We start from the raw sequence: 20,171 nt of genomic DNA, 5'->3' as shown, positions 1-20,171 counted from the left end.
CCATAAGGTATTTTCTAGCATGAATACTCAAAACACAAAGCAGCCATTCAATGCAAAAAGGAGAGGTAATGACTAAAAAGGTACACAGTCAGTAGCTAGATCCTTGTTTTATGTTCTCCTTAATGAAATTGGTACAGCGACATATGTAATGTATCTTTTAGCCATTATGTATGGTGGACTTCGTATGTACCAAACTTACTTATATATATGAATGAGAGAAACATCACATCCAACCTAATCAAAAAGACAAAATAAAGGCAAAAAGGGACATACATTTTATTTTGAAATGATCTCTGGCCACAACAATAAAATTTAACAAATATTCACTAAAATTCATACTTCTGTCATCTGCTGTACAATACATACAGTATTATAAAACTGGCCACTGATTCTAGTCCACTAGAACATCTCCAATGTAAAGTGGAGCCAGCAGCATCTCACAGAAAATGTACACAAAATATACACAAGTCCACATTCAATCCAAGTGTTTCACATATTATCAGTACACACAATTGCAGCATATTACAGTCACATGTCTAAGATGTTGCTTAAGAAGCAAAGCGAAAGCCTAAAGCTGTGGTTATTATGACAAATCCTAAAAAGAGAATGCTTTGAAGACCTCATAAGGAATAAGACAATGAAATAGTCTAAAATTAAATACTCATGGGCCGTTCGGGAAAACATGCTCTATTTAGGATAATGGAGGACCCGGATGAATAACCACAGACCAAGGCAACTGTAGCGGTTTTGTGAGCAATCACATAAAATTCTTCAGAACAAAATATCTGCCAAGATGTAGAAAGTTTCAATAAAATAGAACTCACATTGTCACGTTTATGATAAAACATCTCACAGGGCTATACTGTAATCTATGGAGAAGCAGGGATTTGCTGGAAACCTTTAGAATAAGGATACTAGATTTACTGAACTTCTCGATTACAGTACAGTCCAATGTAAGAGCATATGCACTCCAAGGTCATACATGAAAAGAGGCTCAAATGCCTTGCACCTAGTAAAAGTCCCTGGAACACTTCAGGAAGCCAGGTTATTAGAAAAGGAATGCACTTTGGTTCTTACCAAATGCCCTCGTATTGAACACACTACAAAACTGAAAACAGTTTGAGGTAATTCTTATGAAGTAAAGAAAATATTTCCCACTAAAAGTCAAAAACATTATACAAAAAAGGAAAGGTGTAGAAATGCAGGTTTTTGTACCTGTTGATTGACTCAGAGCAATCCTTAAAACCTTCAATTGCATGGAAGTGTTTTCCAGCAGTCTGACTGGTCAGTGAGAAGAACAATACTACTGTTAGTTCCTTGTAAGGCCTCGAAGAAGGATGGTGATTTTAAGACAAGTACTTCTAAAAATCGGTAATAAAAATGCCTTTAGCATTAAGAGAGTAAAACAGGAGGCCAAAACATGCCCAGCATGGCATCACTAACAAAAAGGCACATGGTTCACAAAGGGCACTATTTATCCGCTATTGGTAAGATTAACTCCTTTTGTTGTTGTACTTCAATACCAACACACTTATGTGTTAAATAAGCCCCAAAGGGTTCACAAAACTGAGCCAAACAAGACTTCAACCAAAGCAACAGCAATGTATTGTGCCATCACGACTGCTGTAAATAGTCAAGACGTCCCTCGACAATAAGAACCTGTGAGACGCAATATTGTTTCCAGGACAACCTCAGTCGCCAGAGCCCTTAATAAAGTCATGACAAACTCGCACTAAACATGCTTAGTGTTTTTCCTCTTAACATTACAAAATGATTCCGACAAGAGAGCAGCAATAACTCGGAGAAAAACTACATGGCTGTGTGTCAATAGTTCAATAGCAAAATTGACAGGAAAGTTCAAACAAGAAAAAAAAAGGGTTTGTTCACTTCTGATCCTACGTTAAAAGCATTTATTGAGCATAGAAGCACATGGCAGCCCTCGATCAGAAAAAGCGTCATCCTTGTCCAGAGGCCATTTACTATATTGAAAAACTGAACCCTAACATAACATACAGTCTACAGACCAAAGTGGCACAGTATCAATACAAAGGCAGCCATGTTTTCCTAATCTCATAAAATTCCTTAAAGGGTAACCGGTCAGGGGATTTATGTTGCCCTAAACGAAAGGATATGACGGAGACCTAACATCTGTAATACATGCCCTTTATACAAGATTCCTGCTCTAAAACACACATTTACACTCACATGATAAATCCTGATGAGACTCCTTGAGGATACATGACTTCCTGGTCCACACAGTAATCAGCAGCCCTCTCTATATTAGTGTATATACATCGTGTTGTGTGGGTGGGATAAGCAGGACTCCCACCATCTCCTCTATGAGTCCAGGCAGGATTTATCTGTTTATCATCCAGCAACCCACATCACATAAACCTTCTATCACATCATATAGGGCAGCAGATAGATCTGACAGGTTCACTTTAAGGAGTTCCAGAACTCCAAGCTACAGACACAAAACAGATGACAATGTAAGTGCATTCACTGCCCAGTGGGCATAGGAAACATAGAATATGTTAATGAGCTCATCATTAAATTAGTGTTTAGTGTATACGGTCAGTGATGGCCAGTGGTTTTGTTTTTACTAAACACAATGTGCAAATTACCAGTGTGGATATTTAGTCTGTTAAATATATAGAGATAGCCTTCTGTAATAAATACATTCCTACCATTAGTGTAGAGGGCTAGCATTTCTTCATATTATAGATCATTTACTCTGAAACAACACTGTAAAACAAAGCATTAAAATACATGTAGCCCCAAATTTGACGGCACTGAATTTTTGCCTTTATCAAAGGAATTTAAGAAAATGGATATCCTGTGGTTGGTTTTAGCATTAGTTTAGTATTAGGGGACCATGCTTTAAGTGTTCCTAAAAACAGAGCTAAAACGTGTCCAGTGCGAATTAAGAGGTTTAACAGTCAAACACTGTTTTCAATTCTTTCCAATATTACACACATAGTCCTTGCAGGATTAAATCACCAGTCACCCTCAAAATGGCCTTCTATGCAGTCTTGGTAAAGAATCATATCTATCTATCTATCTATATAGATAGAAGTTCAAAAAATAGGCTGATGTCACTATGCAATAAAAGAAGACAAAGGCACCTTGGTGCCAGGAAGTAAATTTTTAAATCATGCTCGGGAAGTGTTAACATTACTCATCCCACGGATTAAACGCTTACAGTGTCCTTGCTAATCTCTAATTTCTGGCCCCATTAAAGACGTAAGAAATAGACACTTAGTCAACCGTTAACTAAAGTGGGCACTTCCTCTGTCAAGATAGAACCAAGTTCTATGAAGTAGATGTTGGTAAAAATGAATTAAAAGCTTCATTTTTTTTATTTTAACCCATCTACAAGCATATTTTCCATTTTTACCCCCCTAAAATACAGAAACCCCTTATATCAGATAACCCTTGTAAAGTTCCCCATACATTTTAGATTACTACTGGCTGAATGCATCTAGTGTGTAGAAGGGTTCCATGAAATCAGATATCGTTGGGAAGATCATGAGGTCCTTTTGTTCTCCGGAGATAAGCCAATTCCAATGGCGGTAGACAATATATGTTTTCCATTATTGAAGGATGCATGTTCCACCAAGCCAAATATACATGTGTACAATGGCGTTTAGATAGATAGATATATGCAAGACAGCTTTTGCCATGTGAACTCCTTGAGACACTGTTAACACTGTGCCATAATCTGTGCAGGTCCTGAAGGAGTAGAACATGAAACAAAGATTCTCTCTTTGGTGTTGTTTGAATCTTTGCTTTTATAGTTCATGACCCAGGGCCCTGCACAACATAGTAAAAGGCTTTTAGTTTAGCCTGACAAAGACTGGTGTTGGATCGGCATAAAACAATGTTGAAGTTTACACCATCATAACCCTCCCTGCCCCCAAAGTACCTAAGATTATATATTTTTATTGTTTCACTTCCTTTATACCAGTAACTTACTCAAAATACTTTGTTCATCTGTTCAGTCCTGTGAGATATGCATAATACATACCGTGCAGGTTATCTTTTCACTAGAAGTGTGCAATGCACAAGCATACTACAGTGTATGTGGATCCATGAAATAGTTAAAATAACAGAGGGCTCGATAAAATTCATGAATGGTGATTAAACCTTCTGGCAACAATAAGTTATGTTTAACAGTCAACCATTAGTCAGTGGCCAGCCACTGATTTTGACACTTCTTAAGCAACGCCAATCATAAATGATATACTTAAAAAACAATAAAACTTAAAGCATCGTCCCCAATGTTTAAATATAAAATTGCATCGCTACTAAAAAAAAAAAAAAAAAAAAAAAAAAGACGACAATGGCTGCACAGATAAAGGATTCATATAAATTGAGCAATTAAAATTTTTCCGAATTTGAGCTGTACGCATAAGGCTCAATAAGAATGGTGTTCATTACATCAGCTAACAAGCTTTGGCAACACAGTCCTTTGCTGAATATTTCCATTGGCATCAGTCATTTGGGCCAAATTAGTTCTTAGTTTTGCAGCTGAGCCTGATGTAGGAGGTAACTTAGAAATGGATGTAATAGCACCAGAGCTTTCAGTTATTCTTTTGGAGGAAGCCTTCTCTCCAGTTGGAGGTTTTGGCAAGCGTCTACGTAGCCAATGGTGTCGCAAGGCTTGGCTGGGCGTCATTCGCAAAGCAGGATCCCATTCTAAACATTGTGCTAAAAAATCAAGAAACAAGGTATCATCACAGCCTTTCAATGCAGTCACCCAGTCCCTACTTGAAGGAGGGCCTCGTAACTTTCCTCTTCGGGAACGGCCGCCATTCAGTACCACAGATCCATCAGGCAGGGTTGTAACAGTGCAATAACGTGGATAACCTTTGGAGCTGACAAAATTCTTGCCTCGCTTTGAAGAATCAAGCAGTTTTTGGGATGGCATCCCCAGTAATTCAATCATACATGCCAACTGATCGCCTTCATCTTCTCCAGGTAAGAGTGGATAACCAGTCAACAATTCTGCCAGAATACACCCCAAGCTCCACATGTCAATTGGCATTCCATAACGCCCACCAAGTATTACCTCTGGAGCTCGATAAAAACGGGACTGTATGTATGTGTACACACGCTGATGCTCATAACAGCTTGAGCCAAAATCTATCACTTTTATACCACTTCTACCCTGTTGCTTCAACAAAATGTTTTCAGGTTTAAGGTCACAGTGGATTATTCTGTTTTTGTGCAAAGCATCCAAGCACTGTAAAATAGAGTGCGCAAACTTGCGGACTAAAGGCAGACTGAAGCCCTGAAACTTATTTTTCTTTATGAGCTCATAAAGGTTCATGCTCAGCAGCTCAAACGTCATGCAGATATGATTCCGGAATGTGAAGTTTTCCAACATGTGTATCACATTCATGTTGTTATCTTTATCCTGCTTCTTTAGGTGCTCTAGAATTCGGATTTCTTCGGCGGCCTGTCGATGAAAACGTTTCTCATTCCTTACCATTTTTAAGGCCACGTGCTGATGGAGTTTGTGATCATAAGCCTTCACAACTTGTCCAAAGCTTCCTTTTCCAATTACCTTAAGGACTTCATAACGGTAAGCAACGTGATCATGTGGCACCTGCACATATGAGCCTTGGTCATCATCGTAGCCACCATTATTTGAGCCGCCAATCACACCTTGACGTTTCTTTGCATTTGGACCCACAAAATGAATTTCGGGATAGTTGAAAATTTCATGGTGCTCAAAGGCGGTAAGTTTTTGCATGTATTGCTTCATTGCTTGTTCTGGAGTTAATGAAGAAGACTTTACTTTGGTTGTCCCATCTGAAGATTTCAAAGAACTAGAACTTCCTTGTCTGCGGTGTGTGCTTTCTAGTTGTCTTTCTGAAACAACAGGTAATCCAGTTTTACTAACAGCTGTAAGACCATTGGGTTGGGTCGTCAGGACGGTCCGTTTGTTGCTGTTCTCTTCAAATAGTTGCTGCACCTGGATCTGACCATGGCTACTTATGTGTAGATGTTCATTCATTGTGTGCTTATTGCCTCCAATCTGAAAAACATAAATTTTAAACTTTTTAACATTTTTTTGGAAAAAGCAAACTAATAATGTACACTATCCCTGAAAATATGTCAGCACTAAAGTAAATGTAGCTTGAACACATTGTTTGCATTCTTCAACCAGGCAATAGGCAGAAAGGCAAAACAGACAACCCTTCATCAAGAGAAAGCCCTGCCCAGTATATAAATTATGGGGGTCTACTTATTGAAAAAAGTATATATTTTTTTTCCTTCATACACACCAGAACCGCTCCCAACATATCCCTCTTCTCCCATTCAAGACTGGTACGCCCATGCATACATTGGGGCGCATATAGTAAGGACCTTTTGACAGTTTTCTGTCAAACTTTGCACGTTCTTTTATGTGTAAACTGCTTCCACGTATATTTAAGAGATGTCTGTGCCACATATGTGTCGTGTCTGCGCCATTATACACTTGACACAAATTTTGTCACTGAAATGGGTGTTATGATGCACAGTTGGACCATGCGCCCCATTTATCATGCAGAGTCCAACAGAAGTGTGTTGCACGCTCCCATATTAAAGTTGCACTCTATCGGAGCAGTGCAGAGGGCGCCAGGTCCATAAAGAACAGGTGCCAATATTCATGAATCTGGCGCCTTATGCAAACTACACTGTTTTAGTAAATGTGCCTCGTTATTTGTTAACAAAATTGCATATAGAAAGAAATTCTTTTTTTTTTTTTGTAAAGGGCACGAAAGAGCTATACCAGCAATGACCTAAGTTTATTAAAATCAACAATACTAAATTGGGAAATTCTGACTTTCGGTACTACCATAGGTCATCCATTTTTTGGTACTGGATATTTTGTAATTATTTGCTGTCAGAGCTAAACAAGTGCAGCTTAGCCAAACATTTTTCTAATGGACTAAGAAAACCCATGTGATTTGCGATTTAGGTCTTGCTTCCTAACCATTTAATACTATTGCCATTAGCTATTAAATCCATAGCAACTAGAACCAGGAAAAAAAAAAAAGTGTATTACAAAACATGCCATTGCCCATCTCTGATTCCACTGCAAGATACATTTTCTAAAAATAAATGCAAGTAAAGGACTTCAGAAATATAATCAAAATGAAGCATCCTATCTTAACAACAGCCCATTCAGGTTCTAACAATTCTATGCAACGACTGTGACCGTAGGCTTTCCAACCTCGGGATATAAAGATTGTAAACATGTGAATACAGAATTTCATGGAAATTCATGAGAGCCTTGTGTGTAATATAAGCAAGTTTACAATTAGACTGAAAAAGGTTGTACCGAGTGATCGATGGAAGTCTACATGCTGGGACTCCCACTGACCACAAGGAAGTCGTTTACGTCTTCACAAACTGAATAAAGTGATAAAGTGGCAAGTCAAGCATGCTATAGGAGCATTGGAAATAGCTAAGACTACATCCAGCAATCTTATAGACAGTGAATGGGAGTGCGGTAAATAACTGAGCAATCCCCAGCACTCCCATAGTACGGAATGGAATATTCATTCAATTAGTGAGAACACCAGTTCTCGTGATCAATGGAGGTTTCACCAATCACATTGTAATCCCTTCTCCTGTGGAAGGGGGGCAGGGGGGGGGAATACAATGAAAGCAAATGATTGGAGCGTTAACAATACAAGCCCAACTAGCACACTATGGCCATCTTAAAAGCAACAATTAATGGATGACTTTAGGCTAGGGTAGGTATGTAACAAAATAGCATCAGAAGAACAAGGAAGTAAACAGATGGGAACGCACAAAACAATTAAGGGAAAGAGTCACTGGATGACAACTCAAATAAATAAAATATACCATGGACTGTTCCAGAAGATCACCACCAAACAGCAGCAGAATGCGGTAGTGACATTTTATTCCTGAAATGTCTAAATATTGAGCAGCTGTCAGCCACCTGTCCTGACAACATGGAGAGCATTCAACAGCTGCTATACACTAAAATGTAGAATTGAGCTGTTTGTGTAAAACTGGCGCCACATGATATGACCGTATTTGACCCGGCACAGATCATTGACCAACAACTCTCCATCATCTCATAAATAATACAATGCATTCTTGGCTCTGAAGAAGAACATTAGATGCCATTTGTTCTGCTAGCAAAGGTTCAGACAAGGTGATGTTTGCACACTTAAGAAAAGCTGAAGAAGACTGGGGGAAAACTACAGTGGATTTATTTATAGAAATATATATATAATAATATGATTTGTAAAGCACTAAAGAATATGATGACACTATATAAAGATTATTAATATGCTGCTATGCCAGCTTTAAAGGGGTTATCCGGGTTTAAATTTTTTTTTATGGCCGGGCTGGGGAGGGCTATTTAAACATAATAAACATGTACTTACCTCCTCCGGTGCTGCCGATGTCCCGCGCCGCGACCCGTCTTCTCGGTGCGCCGGTTTCAGTACAAGGGCGCACAGGGAGCTTCCGGCCGGCCGGATGCTCCCATGCGCACCATCTCCCAGCGCTTACAACGCTGAGAGATAGGGACGGATGGGAGGAGACGTCCACAACGCGGACCGGAAGCTCCCTGTGCGTGGCTTCCGTGCCCCTGTTTGTTTACAGGGGCACGGATCGAAGTGACCGCGGCACAGGACATCAGCGGCACCAGAGGAGGTAAGTCCATGTTTATTATGTTTAACTATCCCTCCCCAGCCCGGCCATAAAAAATTTTTTAAACCCGGATAACCCCTTTAAAGATCAACTAGGAAACAAAGGATCACAAAGGCAATGTATTGACATACTTGAATATCAGAAATGCAATATTTACAAACAGAACAAATACAAAAGCTAAGACAGAAATCAGAACACTAAACCATGCATGGATTCATTCCCCTTAGGACTAGAAGTCATACTGCTATAGATCAGCCTTGTCGCCTCCCCCCGCAGACATGAAACAGAGCCTAATATGCTGCTTGGCTGTCACCCTGACTGTACCTTGCACATTTACTTCTAAATTCAGCCAAGACCCTGGTATTTATAGAAGGAAAGGAGACCGCTAACAGACAAATATGTGACAGAAAATAGGCAGGAGAAATAGGGCAATTTATGATGCCGGATGGCTATCGCTCTTACCGTGTGTGTGGCGTTGCTGGTTCTTAAGGGTGGCAAAGAGACCGGTGATGGTGGCCCTGTACCAGCTGCAGAACGGGGTAAGGCTGGAGATGGCTGTAGCTGACTAGTACCTTCACTTCCTCTGCCTATAATACAAGTAGTAAGAACCATGATCAAGACAATATTTCAATTTTCCACAAGGCAAAAAGTGAAATACAACAAAGAAACTGAAACATCTAGCGATTACCCTATACACAGAAAAAAAGACATACAGATCAAATACAATGAAATATGCTATCCAAAAAGAGAGATCCTAGATGATTTTACAGAAAAATAAACCACATGCCTGAGACTGCAGCCTACATGGTAGAGCTATAGACATGTTAACGTACTATATCGGATAACGTAATAAGCCTCTCTCTCTCATAGGCTATAGGCCATGAATATCTTTCATGGTATAGCCATAGGCTTCCTTGTGGATCCTACATAGTAAAGCAATAGGCCCACTAGTGTGCCTTACATGATATAGCCATAGGCCTTCTACGGGATTCTATGGTAAAAAAAAAAAAAATATGCCTGTTTGTTTGCCCTACGTGGTACAGCCACAGACCTGCTACTATGCCCTACAGCAATGGTCGGGAACCCATCACATGGGTGCCAGAGGTGTCACTCAGAGACTGTTGTCCCAGCACAAAGTCACCAGTTCCAAAGACCAGAATTCACCAGACCAAAGTCAAAAAATCTTCCTGCAGTTTTAGGCAACTTAAAAGATGCTGACTCGGCGCTATTTTAAAGTGACACAATCTTGGCTGTTTGGGACTGCAGGAAGAGTGAGAAGGTGTGAACAGGGAGGTCTCTGGAGGTCCTCCTGCTTGCCCCACCAGCATTTGCCCTCCTCCTTTGAACTGTATTGGTGTCCTCAGGGGCCTCATACGTTTGAAAGGTGTAAATGAACAGGGAGCAATAAGATACTGCATAAATTGCCATGTTGGCAAAAAAAAATAAGTGGGTTTTGGTTGTAGTTCGGGTACTCGGTCTCTATAGAGAATAGGAGAGCCCAGGAGAGCCGCCGGCCACCGTGGCAGCCCAGGAGAGCCGCCGGCCACCGTGGCAGCCCAGGAGAGCCGCCGGCCACCGTGGCAGCCCAGGAGAGCCGCCGGCCACCGTGGCAGCCCAGGAGAGCCGCCGGCCACCGTGGCAGCCCAGGAGAGCCGCCGGCCACCGTGGCAGCCCAGGAGAGCCGCCGGCCACCGTGACAGCCCAGGAGAGCCGCCGGCCACCGTGACAGCCCAGGAGAGCCGCCGGCCACCGTGACAGCCCAGGAGAGCCGCCGGCCACCGTGACAGCCCAGGAGAGCCGCCGGCCACCGTGACAGCCCAGGAGAGCCGCCGGCCACCGTGACAGCCCAGGAGAGCCGCCGGCCACCGTGACAGCCCAGGAGAGCCGCCGGCCACCGTGACAGCCCAGGAGAGCCGCCGGCCACCGTGACAGCCCAGGAGAGCCGCCGGCCACCGTGACAGCCCAGGAGAGCCGCCGGCCACCGTGACAGCCCAGGAGAGCCGCCGGCCACCGTGACAGCCCAGGAGAGCCGCCGGCCACCGTGACAGCCCAGGAGAGCCGCCGGCCACCGTGACAGCCCAGGAGAGCCGCCGGCCACCGTGACAGCCCAGGAGAGCCGCCGGCCACCGTGACAGCCCAGGAGAGCCGCCGGCCACCGTGACAGCCCAGGAGAGCCGCCGGCCACCGTGACAGCCCAGGAGAGCCGCCGGCCACCGTGACAGCCCAGGAGAGCCGCCGGCCACCGTGACAGCCCAGGAGAGCCGCCGGCCACCGTGGCAGCCCAGGAGAGCCGCCGGCCACCGTGGCAGCCCAGGAGAGCCGCCGGCCACCGTGGCAGCCCAGGAGAGCCGCCGGCCACCGTGGCAGCCCAGGAGAGCCGCCGGCCACCGTGGCAGCCCAGGAGAGCCGCCGGCCACCGTGACAGCGCAGGATAGCCACCGTGCCCGTTTTATACACTACAGGACATCTATCAGGAGGATAACAACAATACATTAGAGATCAGGGCACATCTATCCATGACAGCACACGTCAGACGCCCGGCAGCAGCCCACTACACTCATGTTGTCTCCAGGTACACGACCAGAGACAAGACAAAGCTGGGGGATGGGGCTCAACCCTCTCCTGCCCTTCCCGGGGCCTGCACGAACACGTCTGGCAGCAGCACAGGAAATGGACAACGTGACTGCCAGGACCATTGTCCCCGCTGCCCCGGACAGGCGCACGTCTTACCGCTCGGATGCGCCGCTGCAGCCGCACAGGGTTTTCTCGTTAACATGGCGGCTGAGAAGGGAGAGGCCAGTGGGGGGCAAGGACCTGAACTCCGGACTGTTGATCCCCCACTGTGTCCACGACCTCCGCTCCCCAGCTTCTTGTGCGATCAGCGCGGCAGCGCCCCGGCATCCCCGAGCTCGTCACTGGCTGGCACAGCACGGGCAGCCCCGATGTCTCCTCCGTTCCCAGGCGAACTCCCCGGGGAGTCAGGGTGGGAGGAGAGCAGCCGGGAACACAGGCGCCGCCCACAGCAATGCGGCCACGCCCACACAGTGGAGACACCGTTAGCCCGCCCGGACAGGCCGTGTTGCAGACACACGCATCACTGTGCAGGACGTGCACTGGCTGGCTGGCTCGGAGGCGGGCGGCGCTCAGGCAGTTTGGATGTGGAGGTGGAGACGCGGCTCCCGGTGACCAACCGCTCGCAAGCGGCTGTGGTGTTGCTAAGCAGCGATGTGACACACTGTTCACAGACTATGAACAAGGAGAAAGCCGTGCGGGAGGGCGTTTATTTTACCAGATGCCTGCGACAAGTGCTGCTCACATTGTGGGAGAGGGCGGGCTCGAGAAACGTGTAGACAGCAGTAGCGGCTCACTCAGAGATAGGCTCCTGAGCTCTGGGCAGCGCGGAGCGGAGCGCCCCCTACATCAAGGCCCGCTCACTGCACCCTGCCGCGTGCAGTGACAATGGGCAGCGCTCTGTTACTAGGGCTGCATTGATGTTGCTAGGGTGCATTGTTTGTTTACCTCGGCAGCCGTCCAGCGAGGACTGCTGTGATCAGACATGAGATTTCCCTACTCATCTGGGGTTGACAGTGGTCACTGTACAATGTCAGGGAAATAATAACCCCCTCCCTCCCGACATGTGTCCTTAATGTTCCTAAGGGGAAATAAGCAATTTTCATTCCATTTACAGGTGTTTTTTAGGTAAACAGAATCTGAAAAATGGACACACATCTTATCCAAACACCATGTGGCTTCAGATAGTTTTTTTGTTGTCCCTCACAAATGTCTGACTCTTTTCTCTAAATGACGAAGCTTAAACAGATTGGACACCCAGTATGCTCACTCCATTAAAGGGGCTGGCCACTCTTTTACATGTGTTACCCATGTACTTTTACTGCCTTAAAGGGGTTGTCTGAGAGATATAAAAAAATCTGCAATAAAAATAAACACGTATTTACCTCCGCAGTTCCTCCTGGTGTCCCGCGCCGCGGTCTCTCTGTGCCCTGTTGGCTTATAGGGGATATGGTAAAGACTGGCCATGCCCAGCACAAACACGGCACTGAGAGACCGTGGTACGAGACACCAAGAGGGACCAAGGAGGTAAGTACATGTTTATTGCTCTATACTGTAAAACGATGAGTTACTGAGTACAATGGTGCAAGGTTATGCCCCCACAAACAAAAGTTAAACTAGGCAATGGCTGTTTGGATTGCTTGCTCCTGGCCATTGTAATAACAGAATAACCTCATTCAAGTGAATCTGTATGAACAGGCAAGTGTTTAACCCTAGGGCTCATAGCAAAACTGTTCATCGTGACAACACAAGTAAAAAGTTCAAAGCTTACAAAATCTTGGTTCCCTTATGTACAATTATTATGTGTATAAGGATGGCATGGTAAATGGAATGGCTCTTGTGTGCATGTGTATTGAGAACAGAAACAGATGTATGAGGATTTGTTGGGTGGTCATAGACCCCGTAGAAGGCTGAGGTCCTGGGCTACTGCCTATATATTATAATCCACTACTGGTGATGTCACAATACAGTGATAATAAACATAGTATGATCACAAGAATAAAGCTTTCAATGCACAGTACAGAAATAACATACAAGTATGACACACAGTACGGGTATAATAAACCTAGTATGGTCACCTAAGCACAGTCCTCCTTCTCAACCGGTGGTTATCCATGGGACAGACATTGAGGCAGTGAAGTCCTATAAGTACTTGGGTGTCCTCCTCAACAATAAACTGAAGTGGGCAGTGAACATAAACGCACTTCACAGGAGGGGTCAGAGCAGGCTACACCTGCTGAGAAGGCTGAGGGCATTCGGAGTGCGGGGGGGCTCTTTTTAAGACCTTCTTCAACTCTGTAGTGGCATCAGCCATCTTCTTTGGTGTAGTCTGTTGGGGAAGCAGCATCTCAGCTAGGGAGAGGAGCAGACTGGACAAACTGATTAGGAAAGCCAGTTCTGTCCTGGGAGGGCCTCTTGACACAGTGCAGGTGGTAGCTGAGAGGAGGACACTGTGTAAGTTGAAGTCTATTCTGGAGAATAGCTCCCATCCCATGCATGAGACTGTGGTGGCATTGGGGAGCACCTTCAGTGACCGACTGCTTCACCCCAAATGTGAAAGGGAGCGTTATCATAAGTCATTCCTCCCCGCTGCCATCAGGCTGTTCAACAAACAAGGTCCAAACAGAAGTAACCTGCGCCCCCCACCTAACCAGTCCCTGCAGGTCCCATCCACAGACTGAACATCAAACTGCCGATCATTGCTCGTCTCTTTTTTGTCTTTTTATCCCCCTTTTCTTTTTGTTCATTTATCCCTAATATTATTGTTGTCATAGTTTGTACTTCACTCTCTGTTCCCTCTCTGCTTCTGTAACGCTGTGAATTTCCACACTGTGGGACTAATAAAGGATTATCTTATCTTACCTAGTATGTACAGAGATATTGTACACAGTGATATCACAATACAGTAATAATAAACATAATATGGTCACAGGGATAAATGATGCAATGCACAGTACATCAATACTAAAAACAGTTATGTCACATTACAGGGATAATGAGAACACAAATGTCACAGTACTGGGATATAGTGACGTGTGATCATGCACATTACAAGGGTTACAAACTTCTCTGACAAGCACCTGGTTCTTTTTTCAATCACAATATAAACACTATCCTCCAAATTATATTGGAGTACAAGGATACTTTGTACACTGATTTCAAGATAATAGTATTATGCATAGTGATTTAATAGTACCAGTATTACAAAAATTCTCTCATTGTTGCACCCATGATGACAGCATTGATGCATGTTTCCTTAGGCACATATGACACAATTGTGAAAAATATACACTGGAGATGGAAATTAGAGAACAATGTATGATCACTTGATTTGTGTCCACTCTCCTTCTAATCTCTTCCACAGTTCTGTGATTGTTTCAGATTTGGCTATAACTTTGTCACTTTTCTGTTGGGTGTAGATCAGGACTCTGAGCCCTTCCATTGTTTTAAAGAGAACCCATCATGCAAAATAACCCCCCTAAACTAAATATATTTTCATAAACTGCCATTAGAGAGCATTGCCTCTATCCCTTCATTGTCCCTCTACATGCCTGTAAACCTAAGCAATGAGGTCCTAAAGCTGTATGCAAATGACCTGTGAAATGTCCAATGAAGCATTAGCATATTCAAGCTGTCCACCTTATTCATGAGTGGGAGGCACATCCACACCCCCAGTGCATGACTGACAGCCTGTATAATGGTGTGAGGCTGTATAATGATGTGCTTCCTGATGCTGGTGGCCACACCCCCTGCAGCCTGTGTGTGCATGTGTGTGTGTTTAGGAGAGATACAGCAGCTCCAGGCAGCCATGTTACAGCAGAACATGTCAGATTCATGTGTAGCTGATGTCTGTGTCTCTCACCTGTATATTAGGAGGATGCAGCACACACACTAGCAATGCTTTACTATACATTACACACAGACATGAGCAGGGGGAGGATAGGGGAGGGGTAACAGGGTGACATCACTGCCTCTGACCATGTGACCAGCCTCATTTACATGATAAAAAATAGATGATTTTACAATGAATAATGTATGAAATAACTAGATAAAGGCTGGGCTGGGATCCTTGTGAGCTGCTCCAACAGGTAGTAGTGACAGGACAAGTGACACAGACCTGATGACAGTGGTCCTTTAATGTTTTCTGTTTCAAGAAGCTGCTTTACCCGTTTTGCTGTGTGACAGGGGGCATGAAAATTGCTGGCTGATTGAGTGATGAACGCAAGGAAGGAACCACAGGTCCAGCTCCTGCTGCATAAAACATTGCCCAAGCCATGACACTTCTTCCACCGCCTTTCACTGACTTCTTTACACACTTTGGGTTCAGTATTTGCCCAGCTTGACGATGAACGTCAAATAACCCAAATGAATGAAACTTGCTCTCATCACTAAAATGAACCTTGGACTGCTTCTCCTCTGTCCACACCACATGCTCCACAGCAAAGGGGAGTCTGGCCTTTTGATTATTTCTGCTAATGAGAGGTTTGGTCATTACAGAGTGGGCTTTCCGTCCAAATGCTCTTAAATGTTGAGTCACTGTATGAAGAGACAGATTCTTACCCTGTTCAGCGCTACTCTAGCAAGCACTTTCAGCTGCAGTGATGAAATGATTACCCATGGAGATTCTCTACATATTGGGGGACTTGATCAAGTTTGTGATGTTATTAAAATGCAATATACTAGAAATCACTGACTTGGAATAACCAACTTCTCTTTCTATTGCTCATAGGGTCCCCCTTTTGCCCTTCATCTGGAAAACCTGCTGCCAGAGGGTTTTAGTCACTTTGGAAATGCACACCATTTTTGCAAAGTCCGTGAAAACTGGAATGTTAGGCTGCCAGTTAAGTAGGGTTGGTCAGATAATTAAGGAAACAAGTACCAGGTGCCAGATTAACACCAATAACTTTCAGGTATATGAGGGTGCCTTCACACGTTCATTTTTTCAGATGCAGTTGATGTCCAAACCAGGAGTGTAGTTTAAAAAGATGAATAGTAGCTCCTTTCCATTATATGTCTTCATCCATTCTGATCAACAACTGCTTTTGGCTGAAAATCTGAACGTGTGACTACACCCTGTAAGTGTTCTCTTATTTTGATCAGAGTTATCTCATTTACATTTTTATTCTATTCTTTAAAATACATACAATTTATGAAATATGCTTAAAATACTGCTATTTCACTCATGTTAAGTTATATTCACATAGGACTACTTAATGACCTTGACATTTAGGAAATTGCATGTTCTTTAATTTTGATCTCCAGTGTATGTCTAGTTACATAATAGAGCATTCTTTAGACTCCACTAGCAATGTCTAGCAATCTCTCCAAATCATCCAAAATACTTCCAGACAGCCTGAATTCAGTATGTGTCAAGCATCTAATGACATAGTTTCTGAAGAGGAAGTGACCTGTGACAGTCTACTGCTTCTACAATCCTGAAATATAAATGTATTTTCACAGTCCTGCTGCTACTATGGTATGATTACGAGCATTCCAGGGATGCTTCCTAACAATGACTGCAGCTTTGTTTGCTCAATACTTCTGGTAGACTCCCTAAAAGAGTTTAAAGGCCAGTGATTGGCTACAATTGTTCAATCAAATTTATGGCACATAATCACTGTAAGACTGGCTGATTGGGACATTCAGCAGAAATCCAGCACTTCTTACACTCAACCCCTGAAACATCAAGTTGAACATTCAAACAAGGCAGCATGGTTAAGAGAATCCCGTTCACATGCAAGGGATGCAGTTTGTCATCGAATCTGACAAGGATTTCAGAGTGGAATCTGTACCAGGATCTCTGTCAAATACCACACATGGAAATGGTGCCTAAGAAGGTAAACAATTTCAACACTTCATCCTACCGGAAAGTGCCCATCGTCTATTAGATGTATAAATTAAATATATAAAGTCGTAGTCCTTTGAAGCATATAACAGAAGAACACTTGTTTTTTTCATTCAAAAATAGAATGCAACTGGGTACTAGGGTTTAAATATGTTTGCCCAAAGAACTATCCATTGGTAGTCCAACCACTAGAACCTCCACCTTTCATGTGGAGGTCATTTATTCCTCCATCTGAATGGAGGCAAGTGTGCTGTTGTTATTTGGGGCTACCCTAGATACGGTCATGAGAAAAGGAAAGTACACCCTCTTTGAATTTTATGGTTTAAGGTCTTGTAAAAACGACCTTAGATGAACAATAGCAAATAAGAAATTACACTGTGTCTTTATATATTATGAAACAAGCCCTTAATAAGGTGACCATCAGCTAGTGAGACCACCTCTATAAAAGCAGAAGTTTTGGCAGTTTTCTGGTCTACATTTAGCCGTGTGACAGCACAATATCAAGGAGGAAATACACCAACCATGATCTTAGAGAAGCCATTGTTGCTGACCGTCAATCTGGGAAGAGTGATAAGGCAATTTTCAAATAAAAGACAGGAAGCAGGATTGGAAATGGTCTCAGCTAATTCCCTAGAAAACCCATTTTTTATTATTTCACCATATGAAAACGCATATAATTCATAGAAGGCATACTTTCTGTTGCATACACATTTACATGTAGAGTAATAATAAATGCCATTATGTCCTTTTATGTTTTGGAACAAGCACATGCTATAGTTAGTTCATTCTTTCCCATTATGACAGATGGCTGAGGGGTTGGTACGTTGGCGTAATGACCTTGGCAGTGCTATCTACAATATCTGATTAATGATTGCACCAAAGACTGTCTGTGTCTCACCAGGAAATGTAGTAACCTATCTGTGCTATGGCAAATGCAATGTCCTTTGAGAATATTTTCATTGAATACACTTCAATGCTGTGTGTTGGCAGGGGACTTACAGATAAGACACTGGGCAAAGGGATCACCAAAAGACACTGGCTAAGCCATACATTATTTCATTTTATTTTGCACATTTCATTAAATATATTGGAAAAGTGTGCAAAACCATACAATGTATTTATCTAGTTCACATTTACTAGTGATTATTATGTTATCCCTTCCCTTTTATAACACTCATGAGTAGCCAGCATTAATAATTAGCTTAATGAAAATAAATAGGTTATAGCATGTTACATGTTAATTTAAAGTTTCCTAAATTTGTATGTACCCATAAAGTACCATTAAAAATACAACTCACCAGAGAAAAAAAAAAGCCCTCATGCAATTACATCTACGACAATAAAAATACAGGAACTATGGCTTTTAGGATGTGACAAACAAATGCTGTGTCTTTATTACCAAACTAGCTGCTGTACCCTTAAAGGGGTTGTCTGCTTTTAAACAAAAATATATAATCGGCCAGGAGGGACTAAGAACACAAAAAATAGGTGTACTTACCTTCACCAGCGCATCGCCTCCTGTCAACGCCATATCTACAGAGGCAGGCACGCTAACCCTACCACTGGTGCGAGTTGGACACAGCATTAGATTCAACGCTGTAACGGTAACTAGAGGTTATGAGGTCAGCGTGCCTGCATCTGTATACAGTACAAACAGAGGCATGGCACTGATGGAGATGGCGCTGGAGAGCCGATGAAGGTAAGTATAAGCTCCTAAGCTCTTCGGTTTTGTTTATTTTAATTGTATAAAACTTCAAAAATTGCAAAAAATAAATACTTAAAAAAAAAAAAATGTATGCACAGCTGCATACATATCTCCCATACCCTTTAGGAAAGTGACTGTGCGCCCCTTCTCTATCTTGTGCTGAGGATCAGTGAACTTATAGGTAACAGGACATATTAACACTTCCAGAAAACATAGCACATCTGCATCTAACAAAATGAGACAGTATTACAGTAATGTCATCATGTAAATTGTAAGTAATATTATTGTTATATTTATAATTTTTTTAAATAAATAGTTAATTCACATTTTGGAAATACACGTTTAACCTAGAATCACAAAAAGCACCAGAACCATACTATATGCTTTAAAATATAGAACCAAATCATTTCAATTTACCATAGTTTTTGCGATAACTTGTAAGCTATGCAAGAAGGAAGAAGGTTCAAAATTCCACAAACCACATACAATGATTGAAGGAAACGTTCTACTTACCCATAATTATTCCTGTTTATTTTCCGAACTGTTCATTTGAAAAGAAAGTCTAGCTCATATGAAGTTGCGCTATTTAAAGTATTGCTCCTGCAGCGCTGGTGCTGTTATCATTAGCAGGAACACTGCTGCTCCATGACAAGTATAGCAAGAAAGAAATGGAGAAGGAACAAATAGACCACTTCCTGCAGCCTCTGCATGGGAGAAGATTACTATTTGTACCTATACACTGACGGCAATAGATGCCAGATGGAGCGTTCTATGAAGGAATGGAGATGTCACACTAGCTGTCTTCTTAGATGAGATGAGAGAACATAAGGAGTGGGAGTTCATCATTATGTCGACAGGAGAAGCAGTGTATTTTTTACCATGCTGCTTACCACAGACAGGAATCAAATGTCTTGTGTAGCCAACATTTTCTTTCTAAAATAAACATGTCGAAAATCATTTCCAGGATATGTACAATAAATTGGAAGATTCATTCTCAGGAAAATAGAATAAATTAAGAGATTCGCGGAGGAGGTTTTTCATACATTTGATGTAAGTTATGTATTCCAAATTATGCATTTCAAGGGCTTGTCCACAATAAACTATTACATTGCACTGTTTTATCATACAAATTATGAAAACTATGAATTTGGAATTATTTTATAGAATTCTTCTCACAATAAGACCATGCTACTAAACTCTAGAAATTGGACAAATTTTTTAATCACTTGGTGGTAAAAAAACACATGTGCCACCGTACTGTACCATGTACAGGAAATAGATGGGGCATGCTTTATCTTTTCCTGTGTTTACGGCCGGGCGCTATGCCTTACTATGGAGAGGGGAGGGGTGAGTAGTCTGGTACACTGG

General features: G+C 42.8%; 1 protein-coding gene across 4 annotated transcripts; it reads right to left on the bottom strand.

Moving 5' to 3' along the window:
• Positions 1-252: 252 nt before the first annotated feature.
• Positions 253-19,444, bottom strand: DYRK2 (dual specificity tyrosine phosphorylation regulated kinase 2). Of its 4 annotated transcripts, none has more exons than XM_072146664.1 (3): positions 19,317-19,444; positions 9,145-9,269; positions 253-6,043 (listed from the first exon to the last, which is right to left on the bottom strand). In XM_072146664.1, exons 1-3 carry the CDS (start codon positions 19,318-19,320, stop codon positions 4,442-4,444), a joined length of 1,731 nt encoding a protein of 576 aa, XP_072002765.1. In that variant the 5' UTR covers positions 19,321-19,444; the 3' UTR covers positions 253-4,441. The 4 variants fall into 4 exon arrangements, with proteins under 4 accessions (XP_072002765.1, XP_072002766.1, XP_072002767.1 ...); XM_072146665.1 differs by lacking the exon at positions 19,317-19,444 and adding an exon at positions 11,972-12,151; XM_072146666.1 differs by lacking the exon at positions 19,317-19,444 and adding an exon at positions 11,999-12,151.
• Positions 19,445-20,171: the final 727 nt, after the last annotated feature.

This window comes from Engystomops pustulosus, chromosome 4 (assembly GCF_040894005.1).
Source record: "Engystomops pustulosus chromosome 4, aEngPut4.maternal, whole genome shotgun sequence".
In the NCBI taxonomy this organism is placed as follows: domain Eukaryota; kingdom Metazoa; phylum Chordata; class Amphibia; order Anura; family Leptodactylidae; genus Engystomops; species Engystomops pustulosus.
This window is presented reverse-complemented; position numbering and strand designations above follow the sequence as displayed.